The sequence below is a fragment of the Buteo buteo genome, chromosome 5 (assembly GCF_964188355.1).
Source record: "Buteo buteo chromosome 5, bButBut1.hap1.1, whole genome shotgun sequence".
NCBI lineage: Eukaryota > Metazoa > Chordata > Aves > Accipitriformes > Accipitridae > Buteo > Buteo buteo.
This window is the reverse complement of record NC_134175.1, coordinates 33796691-33810261: the sequence shown is the minus strand read 5'-3', so window position 1 is coordinate 33810261 and position 13571 is coordinate 33796691. Positions and strand designations below refer to the sequence as shown.

General features: G+C 36.6%; 1 protein-coding gene across 1 annotated transcript in view; it reads right to left on the bottom strand.

The window, feature by feature from the left end:
• The window catches only part of GRB14 (growth factor receptor bound protein 14), a 67158-nt gene that overhangs the window by 16183 nt on the left and 37404 nt on the right, over positions 1 to 13571 (bottom strand). Inside the window, exons 3-5 of the mRNA XM_075029338.1 lie at positions 12899 to 13055; positions 6493 to 6614; positions 4497 to 4571 (exon numbers count right to left, since the gene is read on the bottom strand). Of these exons, the coding sequence (XP_074885439.1) occupies positions 4497 to 4571; positions 6493 to 6614; positions 12899 to 13055 (354 nt within the window). The remainder of the gene's footprint in view (positions 1 to 4496; positions 4572 to 6492; positions 6615 to 12898; positions 13056 to 13571) is intronic.

Below are 13571 nucleotides of genomic sequence, written 5' to 3'. Positions count from 1 at the left end.
CAATCCTAGATTAAACTTTTTCTTTCTAAGACAGCCAAGGACTGTGTGAGAAAATATAACATGAACAAGCTGTAGACAAAACCATTAACTGTCAGAAGGAATGAGCAGTAAAAATATTTCAGAGTGTCTGTAAAAAATATCTAAAACTAAAGATAGCAGAAAAGATAACTTCCCTGGGGTTTTTTTGTTGCAGGTTGGTATTGGTTGGTTTTTTGTTGTTTTGGTTTGTTGCGGGTTTTTTAGTGGAGGTACACGTAAGTTTCTTATAGAAGGGAATGGATCCCTGTTTATGCAGATAAGAAGTAATCAAAATAGGACAAAAATAAGAAAAATAAGTAAAGTCCTTAATGTACGAAGAAGAGGTGAGGAGAGTTAAATGATAGTACACTGCAGACAGGGATTACTGGTCACACAATATGCAGAAATAAGCTTGCACCCTCTCCCCCATCCAGTGAAATATATAACGTGATACGTAGGGTAGTGTTAAATGTCACCATGTCTTTCAGATACTAATATAGGACAGCATCAGGGACTCGATTATGATTTGATTAGCTGTAAAACCAACTAATTTAAAATCAATATGAACAAAACCCAAAGCACATAAATGTATTTTGTTGGAAAAAACCAAACCAAAATATCAAATCAATCAACAAGTGAAAAAACAACAGAAGAGGAAAAACATTGCACTGTCTTGGGTGAATATAATAACAAAAAAATGCAGAAATACTAGATGTCACTGAATGCAATAAAGATTGAGAGCTGCACTCCCAACTATACAATTTATTTGTCTGCACATTCAACATTTTCAATGACAGAATGGTTGCAGTAGCGGAGACAACAACATTTGCTAAGGTGGCTGCTTCTTGAGCACTTACACACTATTTTGGAGAGTTAAAGAAACCATCTGTGACTCAAGTTTGAATTTGATGACTGATTTCTTCAAAGATGTGATGACAGCCAGCCATGATCCAGCCCAATGCTACTACGAATGAGCAGGATTTTCCCCTGAACCTGCTGATAAATTTTGGGGGCACCAAGTAATTCCAGTGAAGAACTGATACTGATTCTCAGTATGGTCTCCTATAAACTTCAGTCAATCTGAGGGGTTTAGACTGGGAAAAAGGCCAGCAAAACCTAGACTGGAAGACAGGCAAAGGCAATGGGCAGACTAGAACACATCTAGGAGATTGATAAGAGGCTGAAATTCAGTGCGGCTATTTCAGCCTGAAGACTGGAACAGAGTCAGATGAGAAATTGGTCAGGGAAAGAGGGACTTGCTGTGGCAGAGAGATTTAAAGAAATGAAAGCTTGAATCTTAAATCTGTGAAAGCAAAGAATGGGAACTAAGAACTTGGGGCAAGAGATGGCAATGGGGAAAGGGCAAAAGGAAAAGACACTACCAGTAATTCTACCTTTCACAAAATTATGAGGGTTTGTCTTGGTAATCCTGCTCTGTCTTTAACTTAATTTTTGCATATCTAACATTTTTTTTTAATGTTTATTTAGGAAAGACATATGCTCCCTTCTTTAATATATTCAACATCAGGTGCAAGTTTTTTTCATTGTTCTGGAAGATGGCTTGGACATGTGCTATTTACAATAGCTTTTTTTAATGTATTCACATTATATGTAAAAAGCTATTAGAAAGAAGCAGCTAAATTGGTCAATAGAAGAATTGAACTCTAAACTTCAAGTCTACCTACAGAACCTGAGTATCAATTGCATCTGTTAAACAATGAAAAGGCAGGCGGTGGGGGGGAATAGGTCTATTCTTAAAGCAAAACCAGAGAAATGTGTAATTACCCAAGTAATTTCATCCTTCTACTTTGAAGATGTCACTGTTAAATTTAAAAAACTGGTTGACATACTGCACAGTGAAAAGAATTCTGCTATAAATACAATTAAAGATTGAAAAAACAGAATTACAAAATTGGAGAAATGTTATTTGCAGACAAAAACAAAATGAAAGAAACCTAGGATAAAATTTTGACCCTTCAAAGTAATTTAAAAAAAATATATTGACTTCAGTGAGGTTAGGGTTTCACCTACTAACTCAGAAGGACTCAATTATGTCAACACTATCTATGCTGTGCAGTCTATTCATTGGAAATGCTGTAATGAATATGAATACAAAAGGACCTAGTACGTACATGAATATGTCTAAAATAAGAGTTGTTCCAATAAGCAATGTTTTAAACAAGTCACAAGCCCCATTTAAAATTGCATTCAACAGTTTCACATCTAACTAGACCAAGTGAATTAATTTTTTGCTCACCTATGAAAGTTGCTAATTCTCAAAAAACAACCAACCAACCCACCCCAAGTTCTGAAAATAATTCATTACTATGAATAATTCATTACTTCATTACTATGAGGAGAGGCCTTAGATTAAAATCTTCATACTATGTTCATTTTTGACATGTTTTAAAGCATCCAACTGGCAAAAATAACCTAAAGCAAGTTCCAAATGATCCACACTGCCTACCACTAGACATGTACATACAGCATTGTGTCTCAGAGCAGACATACTCTAATCCACACAATGATACACTTCTTTTTTTAGGCTAAAGATCTCCATGGCAGAGATTAAACCTCTCTCTTTGGTATACATAAACATTTGGTGTCTGTCAGACCTAGTAGTTTTACTTAGCACATGCTAAATGGATAGAAGACAGGTAAACTTCTTTTTGGTTTTGAGGCTATTTAGAAGCCCTGATCTAAAGTCATCAGCCAAAATACTCACTCTTTCACTTTCAATGAAAGTCAAGAAAAACATACTTGAAAAACATTTTACTTGCTTACAGCTCAATCCACAAAAAGCTATAGAAGTATCAAAAGTGATTTTTTCATCACTTGTAAGCACTGAGTTGTTAAAACTAATGTCTCTCTTGATACTTGACCAAGCACATCACAAATAATAACGCAAGCCCATTAACCTGTCTTAATGAAAGTTTCCAAGGAAATAGCAACTCACTGTAAACAATTTACCCAACAGCTTCTGCTGAAACATGCATAACAGCTGCACAATCCACAAAGGTATTCTCTACTTTGTGCCTAGTAAGTTTTATTTGATGAAATACAATTAATCAGACAATACAACATAAAACAGCAACAGAGGAGACCTCACAACAAATTTGTTAAGCTATCAAAATGGGATGTAAATATATATATTTAGAATTATTCTTAATCTTACCCACAAGCTCTGCATATGTTCTACATCTCACAATATAGGCTTAAGTAAGTTCTGTGCAAGAGTATATGGCAAACAGTTCCATTATAAAAGTCCTTATTATTTTTTTTCAACTACCAAATTACATTTGCAAGCAAAAATATCAAGTTCTATTAACACAGGGAACAAGATTTTCTAAACTAAATTTTTACATTAAACTGCAAAATATATTTGCTATTGAGGTAGCAAAAGTGAACCAATTTTCATATAGATATGCAGCACCTTCTGAAATTACAAAGTTTTTATTTAGGTTTGTATGATTTAGAGAATCTAGCACATGTCAAATTTAATTTGAAACATTTTTTACTATATTTGGGATAATCTTAATCTCCTGACTAATATCCGCTTCTATAAAGTTATAACTATTTAATACAGAAGAATGCTTTGAGAATTAGTTCTTTAATGCTTTTTGTTTACTGGTAGATGCTAAGGTAGAATTTATTATATAGATGCAAAAAAAAAATTGTAATTTCTGTATTTTAGTTCCTCCTTAAATATCTTGTGTTATTCTGTTGCCTTTCCAATCATTCTTTATCCTCAAAACTTACACATAGGGTTGTTGTCTTAAGACCAGTGGAAGTTCTTCGATTAATTAATTTTTCTAGTGACAAGCAAACAAGAGTGATGTGTATGTTTCCACCTTTATTACTCATTTTTCCCCTCTTTGAGAAGTAAGATGATGATCCCTGATATGGTCATTCTGTGAAATTATTCCCACTGTAAATTAAAATCTTGTGTCCACTTAAAAGATGACTAACACTGAGTGACCTAACATATTTTTTTTCCGAAGGCTACAGTAGCCTTCAAGCTCACAAATCATACTAGTCAGTCTAAATTTTCTACTCATTAAATTTAACCATTTAACTCTTTTTTTATATCCATTTGTATCACATTACCAGTTCCTCAGTATTCTACCAAGGCCTGCTGCTAAGTATGTGCTGAGTACTGCAGCACTCCATCTTTTTAAGGAAACAGGGTCTTTCACGTAAAACACCCAATAAAGGTATTAACCATTTTTACTGCATTTTGTCTGCTTTGGCACTCTTTGATTCTGAAAGAATGCGCAAGTTTCCAAGTGTGGTCATATAATAACTGTCTGGAAGGGACACATCACTTCATATCTCATAAGGAAAAAAGGTTATTAACCATGTTTTGAGTTATTCAAACCTAGCAACAGATCCAACAGCGACAAAGAACTATGCTCACACAACACAGACCATGGGAAATTCTCAGCTATGCTGGCTCATTTCGTTCAAAGATTACATACCTGTAATATCCCAGTGTGGCTTACAGCTGCATTGGTTTCACTTGGAAAAGATATCATATGATCTGGAAAAAAGCTCTGTAACAGTAACAATTTGTATCAAAGTTCCATAAAAATAAATATAAAACTTCCTATCACTTTTGGATGTAAAATTAAAGTTCTCAATGCAGTGCAATTCTGTAGATTCTCTGATCCAATAATTTAAGCTTATCTTAATATCATTCCTAAGTTTGTGACATCCTATATATTATTTGCTGAAAAACTTAAAATTTTGAGAAAACATGAATGGTCTCTGGAAGCAAGAGGGTTTCATACAGCAGTGCAAGTCATATTGCAGTACTTGGCCCTTAGTGTTGTTTTTCTAGTAGTAATTTCTATTGCTGCTGACATATAAGACTTGCCTGGGGATTCAATATGCTACAAAGTAGAGAGGATATACACCAACATGCTGAAAAATACATTGTTTTCTATTGTTTTCATTACACTAGAAACCCAATAAAATATTCTGGAATAACTTCCATTAATAGAGAACAAGTCCTCTCAGGTTTTTTTAATTGTCCATTTTTTTATGATACAAATTATCAAAATCTGACTACATTAATACCATGTGGTTGAAAAGTCCGCATTTCAAGTGCCAATTTCACTACCAAGGAAAGCTCAAGGGGTAATTTATGGGACTGACCTGCAGCTGGGAAGTTCAATATAGTCATGCAGATATGAACCAGCCAAGAGTTTGGGCATTACTAATAGAATTTTCTCAAGGCTTGGACAAGTTTGAAGCTAATATTCCCTTGACCATTCAATGTCCACTGACTTTCATTTTTAATAAAACTGAACTACTGGTAGGGTTAATTCATATCAACTCATTTCTGATAAAGCATTCTTGCTACACCTGGGACAACAGTACCCAGAAGAATGACTCAACAGAAACAGTAAGGACTGATGAGCCACAGCTGCTGACGCTAGTCATAGCTGCATGTCTGCCACACTCCATAGCTGGTTCCACAGCTGGTTCTCTACTAACTGGAGACCATCTCAAGCTTAGAATTTTTCACTACTGCAGTGGTATCTTCATGTCAGGGGATTACATGATTTGCCCAGATAAACAGAGGTGGAGCAAGAAATAAACCCTCAGATCTCTTATGTCTTTTGGTATCTTAATATTTACCTTTTCATCCTTTTCACAGGTAGGTAATTTGAGTTCCCTTCTACTTTTCACCTTTCAAGTCCTCATACCTATCTGCTATTTCTCCCTTTGACATCTGAAACAAGCTGGCTTTATAAGAGACAGCATTAGGAGTGATCGAAATACACCATGCATTTGAGCAACCAGATGGTGAGTTTCTCCTGCTGAGCCAGGACTGCTTCCATGGCCTTTGCCATCAGCCAAGGTCCAAATCAGCAGCATTAACCTTTGGCAACATCCTTGAGTTATGAGTTGTGTCTCCTCTCTTTCCACTCCTTACATACACTAACTTTGGCTTCACTTTCACTTACTCCTAATAGGTTATGGCTGCTCATGGCCTTTTGTGTCAGTTGTCATTTAGCTGCAGCAGTGAGAAGCTGCCATTGGGCAGCACTGGGCCATAACATTCAATTTTCACTTTAACAATAAAATCATCTTTGCTACAGATGCCCCTCCTCACACTGCTTCATTTTATATTTTGTTGTCACTTGATGGAAACTTCACTCAATTTCAAAAATTTTATTTTGTCGTAGGTCGTAGTGTGCAAACTTCAATAAAGTTAAACCCATGTCTGCCTCCCTCACCCAAAAAAAAAGAAGTATGAACATGGATGTTTTACGATCACAACAAAGGGTCAGGAAAACAGTTACATGCACTACAATATATTCCTATATCCCATATATTCCCTCCCAATTATTCCTTTTGACTCATGTTACACCAACAGCTTTATACTCTGCCTATCCGTGTGCAACGCAAAAGACTTCTGCAGCAATAGCAATTGCACCACTTCACAGATGTAATGTTAGGACTTACCAGTGGATTTTTAAAAAACTCATACTTGGCATAATTTTTTCTAAAATACAGTTTGTTTTCCTCTTCCATTACCCAATTTGACTGGACTTCCATCACTAATTCATGGTCCTCTATAGTTCTTCCTGTAAAAAAACCCAAACAAATTAAAAAACCCCAACACATAACCTGCACCAAAGAGCCTAAGAGTAGAACATGAAAACAGAAGGGTCAGATAACAAAAATATTATTAAATTAAATTAATTTAAATGAATACAAAACATGAAACAAGCAATCTGAACACAGTCCATTAATCAGGTCCACGTTACACCACGTTACTGTTCCACCTCAGTAGGGCCCCATTTCTGAGGTAGGTCACAGGTGAGTGGGGGGGGATGTGTTTTGTTGTTGCCGTTTTCTTCTACCGGGGCAGCGGAGGGCTTTCCTCCATTTCATGGCCAGATCCACGTCCGCCCTGCAGAAGCCAGGCAGTTCCTGCTGTGTGATGCATGGGGCAGGTGGCAGCAGAACACTTCAACCACTCACTCAGCCTGCCTGGGGTGTCAGGAATGTCCTTCTAACTCTCCTTTCTCTAATGTATCATTCGTAAAGTGAAAGTTATCTGCAATATAGAAAAGCACTAGTTTGTCATCCCCTCTCCAGGCCCCTACTATATTCTGAAGCATTTCCAAAACTGCCAGTGAACTTAGGGCATTTCAGTGCGTTAATGTTTTTGCACAAACCAGGGATACTGAGAATTTTAGCAGCCATAGAAGTAGCATATGCAAAAGCAATGGTAAAAGTAAGCCATGAAAAAAAAACAAAAAAGAAAACAAAACAGAAAACCTACAAAGTGAATCCTAATGTGTAGCTTGGCTTTGCAGTGGGGCGACAGGAAGAAAAGCCAAAGAATTCAGTTATTTGTACCACAGCACTGGCGTTCAGAATCTGTATTCTCACTGCTATAGACTGCTTCTGCCACTCAGACTGTTGAGTGAATTTTTCGATTTTACAGCAATATGAAATGCACTTATGGGAAAGATATAGAATTTAAAAACTTTCCTGTAGATGTGCTGTGTACATTGACATGTTGCATATTCTGAGTAATGCAATGGGACTACTCACAGTGCAGGAGGTTAAGCATAAATCCTGAAAGACTATGGGTAATTCCTGTACGCCACTATTTATACTTTCTTTTTTTTTTTTTTAATAAATTTCAGCAGCTTATGAAATCATGTTACAAAAAAAGGATGAACATGCTTCCAAATGAGTGTATAGTTTTTGTGGCCACTTGTACTTTGTTGTAGACTCAAACTAATGAGAACAAGATGAAGATGAACAAAGTTGTAGATTTTATTTAAATGATCACTGGCACCTCCAAATTTAAATTACATTCTAACAATGAGTTACAGGTTAAGAATAGGTTTGAGATCTAAATTTATGTCTCCCTGCCAATTATGGGGTTTTAACATCCAATTCTGATCATGGTTTCAAAGGGAAAAGGCAATTAAAAATATATTATAAAAAACCATGTAAATCACAATTTTCCGATCACATTTTCTCCACTTCACTGCATTACCATAAGGGATTTTATGATATACTTTAAATGAATGTTGATGCTCTCATACAACTGCCCATTCAGAAAATTTTTTAGAAATCGTAACAGATAAAAGAATAGTATAGATTTTTTTAAAAACTTAATTAGGTGTAATATTAAATGAATCTAAATGGTAAACTTTTGCAAGTGGTCCTGGCTAAACAAAAAAAACAGAACTATAGCATCTTTTTATTTATCTTCTCTTGCCACCTCTTTCGCCAATCACTGCTTCATGCTTCTGCACTGTCCAACCTGGTGGGTAACAGCCTTATTGTAGCCTGCAAATCTGTAAGCTTCTTCAGGAAGTTTCCAGTTAGCAAATTCAGAGACAATACACTCATACAGCTAAACTTCATCTCAGTAGGAAAATATCAAGCTCACAACTAACAGAAGACAAAGCGCTCTCATGATCTACAGATCAAGTAGGGAGAAGTTGAACTTCCACTGCTTTTAACTCATTCTTCATTGAATTTAACTCATTCTTGAGCCCATAAAGACAGAGATTAAGGATGCTACACAGAACTCACATTTTGTAAACAGATCAAATGAAGCAAATAAAAACATAAAGCAATTCAGAAAACAAAAAATACCCCCAAAATACTGAAAGAAAAGTGAGCATTTTAAAATCTTGTACGGGCTGCTCTACTGCAAAACACATTCTTCAGATGCAGGGGTAAAGAGACACTAAAGAACTGTAGCTCTTACTGAAAGCCAGCAATTTTTTTCCTTTCAGTTTTATATAGAGAAAGTGCTCCTCTGGGATGACATTTAAAACTCTTAAATGCTTGGCATTGTGACATTTAAGAAAATACCACTTCCTCAAGACTTACTTCTTGTACAAAAATAAGACATTCTACATCACCCCAACGGATAGGTAAGGATGCTGGTATTTCTTTATTTTTAAGGTGTCACATCACAGAATATTTTACAATTGATTCAACTTACTTTCTTGAAGGAACTGAAACACTGAGTTAGTGCCCTCCAAAACACAGCCCTGTAATCAAATCCCTAAATGTTGCCATGAAAAAGCTGCACTTTAGTTTAGTTAGATCATTTTTTCTCTTCCAGCTAGCCTGGAGAGTGTCCACCTTCCTCTCTACCACCTCTTTGTTACTATTATCTCTAACATGAGGAGCACCTGCTACAGTCCAAAACAGTCTCCTTAACTATGGAAAGTACCTAAAGCGCATGAAAGAAGATTTAATATTGAAGTGCATGACAGAACACATTTCAAATAGCCTCCTCTCTAGTCACCCAGCAGGGGAAAAAAATTTAAACTACATAAAAAACAGAAAAGCCATTGCCCAGTACTATTGCAGAGATAGAGCTTTGTGAGCCTTTAGACTACCTAAAAGAATGCAGACAGTGAAATCAAAATGAGAGACTGAAACACAACAACAATGTGCCTGTTTTGTCAAAACAAAAATTTCTCACTAGAAATGGAAAAATTTCAGGATGAAGACAGTACTTTCCTTGAAAAGGAGAACAGCTATGGAAAACTGTTCTGTTTTCACCACCTGCCCTGTACAGGGGAATTGCAGTGGAAGTATGGGACTCCAGCACCAAGGTACCTAGTAGCAGGGATGACATGGCATCATCCAAATCTAGGCATACCTCAGCTGCCTTCAATAATCTTAGACAAGGTGAAAAACATCCAAGAATTTCTTTGAATTCAATAGCTTCGGACAAACAGGACACATACCAGAAGCACACAGTTCTGAAATATATTGCGATTTATAGCGCTGTAATAATCGTTGTATTTGGAGCCCAGGCTCCCGCAAAACTTCGGAGCGGGTAGGAAGGCTGAGCACCCCGGGCGATGAGGCGGCAGCAGCGGGCTGCGCACAGCGTGGGCGCCCCACGGCAGGCAGATGGGGTGCACCGGCCAGCACCCCGGGGAAGCAGCGCAGGTGGAGGAACCACCTCACCTGCCCACTCGCCCCGAGTCAACACCACAAGTTCAGCGCTTGTTGTGCAAAGCAGCGAGGACGCAACCATGGTTAATGTTCAATAATACAGCTTCACAATAAAGGGCATAGAGGTTTGTGAAAACAGGAGTATACAGACCGTGGTTTCATGTTTTCTTTTAGGTGGGAGTTTTTTTTTTTTCTTTTTTTAACCTTCACATGCAGATACCTCCACACAGCAATAAAGTCACACTCCGGTGATGTAATTAATGTCTGTCTTGATTAAAAGCAGAACGCTGTGCTCAGCTCACTAAGATTCATGCAATTATATCTAATTCAGGAGTATTCAGACAGCTGTTAGATATTAAAGAAAATGTTCACTAATTGATGAATGAATTATTAATTCCCATCATACTGGAATTTACACAGACACACACGCTCACTCACGGTACTTCTCCTTTCTATATCCATTCGTTTAACTTGGGAGCAGAAAAAGACTGACCAAATTTCCATGGGTAAAACATACAACAGAGTAATAAATAGCAAACAGTCCAAAACTAAATCATCATTTGAAAAATATTTTTCCACGCTACTCATTCAGTGCTTAAGAATATACTTAAAGCAAGTCGAGATCAGTATGTTAAACCTTTCAAACAAAACCAGATCTAACAGTATCATAAAAATAAATCCATTATTATTATTCAGTATTATTAAAAAAAAATAAATAGATTATATCTCAAGTTATTCCTTTCCTTGGCTACTAATGCTGAATTGCCATCCTCATCATCTAGGAAATAATTTTATTTTAAAAACGAAAAATTCACCTTTTCTAAAATTATGCTTAAAGCAGCTGGAGCAATCAGAAGACCATATGGTGAATGCAGGTCTTCAGACCTGCATGCCAGCAATTTTGAGAATTTCAGAATCTTAGGAAAAGCAACTTCACTAATGATTTGATATTGAAATCTTCCAAGAAATCCTTCAGATTGAAGCAAACACACTACTTGACAAAAAGCGTATTGTGCAAATAAATAAACCTAGAGAAACAGTGCCACTATTGTTCTGGCATGGATTGTCAAAAGTGTCTTCAATAGTTGCTACACTATTTAAACACCAGCCACACTATAAAATACAGAAAACACTTCTACTATTTATATAGTAGTGTTGTCTAAAGCCATTTTTATACCTCCTCTTCTGTAGCAGTCAGTCATTTATAGCCTCGACCCAGATTTAACTCTGACCTTACTCTGGGCTGGAAGCATCTTACAACTGATACGTTCAGTGCAAAAGGTTATAAATATCTTTGAAATGTTACAAAGCAAGAAAAAAAAATTTGAAAAACGTTTGTGGCTGCCTTCATAGGATAAAGGTGCAGAAAAGGGCAGAAAACAGTTTTAGCTTTTGTAGTTCATCTTTAAAATATGGCTGTTAAACATAATACAGTCAGAGATGCACAGTCAAGTTTATTTTACACAACTGCACGAGTCCAGATTCCCTAGATACATACACAGAAAGGGAGTTTAACAATAGCTTTCACTCACATATAAATATCCAGGGTGTGTGTTGGGGGCGGGGGGGGGGTTGTTTGGGGTTTTGTTGATGGTGTGTGGGTTTTTTTAAATCAACAGTACTGGAATTACCAGGTACCAGTGCAGACTCTTCTGAGAATTAAGGACTCCAAGGAGTTTTCAGTGTATTTTAGAATGCAGGAAGGCCCCCAAACCATCCTCTTTCTTAAGCCACACTTTGCACTAGCAGCTGGAACTGCCCTTGACATTGCAGAAGTAGTACTACCTTTGGTAACCGTAGTACAGTGCAAAGTTCAAGAATAATATGGAAACTTTGAGTGACATGAAATTAAAACCATATTTTTTATGGCATTTGTCTTCTAGTAGATTTTTCTGATATAATTCCCTATCAAAATGAAACACAATACAATACTGAAACATAGCGCTGCAAAAGGAAGTAAGATTGTCTGACTAGAGTATCAATTCAGCACTACATTCTAGCAGTGGGCTTCTAAACTCATCTTTTGCTGAGTGAAGTCTTTCCTGTGTTCTGCATTTTTTACATCTCTGCAAACATCCCCTTTCTCCCTATATTTAATTTGTCTTAATGTGTTTTGATACTGCAAAATTAGGTCTATACACTACAAAAAGGAACAGAGACCAGAAGTTAAAATCATAGCTGTAATCTGAAACCACAGAGTACACCTTTTAAACTGTGTAATAGAAAAAGGGGGGTTTTACATTAGAGGAACACTGATGATGTGGAAGGAGTTCAGAGCATTTCATTTCCAGCAACTTAAAATACTAAGCATAAAGTAACTTCAACACAATTCATTGGTCCATAACTGGAAGTTTAGAAGAATGGTTTTCTTTTGCTTTTTAAGTAGTCCTACCCAAACTGACTGTATTGAAGGAAAATACTGACAGCCTATTCTGATATTGCTTCCGAAGACTGAGTCCTATTGTCCAGATAGAATAGCACTGTGTAACCGCTTTCTGTCCTTCACATCAGAGATTTCATTCAGGTGTGTTGGAAACAGCAAAGATTTTATTTGCAATGAAAATAACCCAAGTCTTGCTAGAGATAAGCAGGAAATACTAGTAAAAGAGGAAGAACTGCCAAAGAAAAGCAAGGAAGAATTTGCAGTAAGAACCTTAACAGTCAGTGTCTTCCAAATCACTCTTACAGAGGCAGATCAAGCAGTGTGAGGCAAATATACTATGACAAAATGTACTTTATAGCCAGCCATGCTTTCAAAAAAAGAGAAACAGAAGGAACAAACCCCCAAAAGAACAAATTCACATACGCCCTCCCATCATTTTGCTTCCAAGTTTTTCTAATACAATTGTACTTCTACCTGAAAATGAAAACCAAACACCTTATTTACTGCCATACCATTGTATAGTATTAGCCTTACCTAAACCTGTGTGGGTAAGTTGTTCAAACAGAGTCCAGCTGTGGTCATCAATATAGTGGTTCTTCAATATCAACAGCTGACATACATCCCTGGCTGTTATATCACTTGGTACTTCCAAAGCTCTGCTAGTATCATCTTCACTATACACTTTAATTACCTGCAATAAATACAAAAGCTAAAATATCCATAAGTTTAATCTTTGATTCAGTTAGCCCAAATATGTTCCTCTCTCAGCTTCATGACTGAAACAAGAACCTATACACTTAGGATGCAATACTAAAGACAGCCATTTCTCTTTAGTGCAATGGCATAATTGAGAACAAAACAGCCGAGCAAAGGACATCCCACTTCTAAATCTAGCTAATGGACATCCCTTGCCACAGGACACTGGACAGACTGGTGCATTCACTTTAAAAAAAAATTTGTAATGGAGAGGTAAATAAAGCCAGTGAAACTGTACATTCTTATATAAGCTAAAGAAGAAACCACAGAGGATAAACAGGGAAACTCAAGAACTCTATGACTGCAGAACTGTGGAAAGATTTGATAAAGTTAGAGTTAGTTCAGAGAATGGCAATCAGATTTGAGATGCTCACAATTCTATAGAAAATAAAAACAGGAGATGCGAGAGAGCTGCTTCAAATTTTGACAAGCAAGAACTGGAACTATGAGT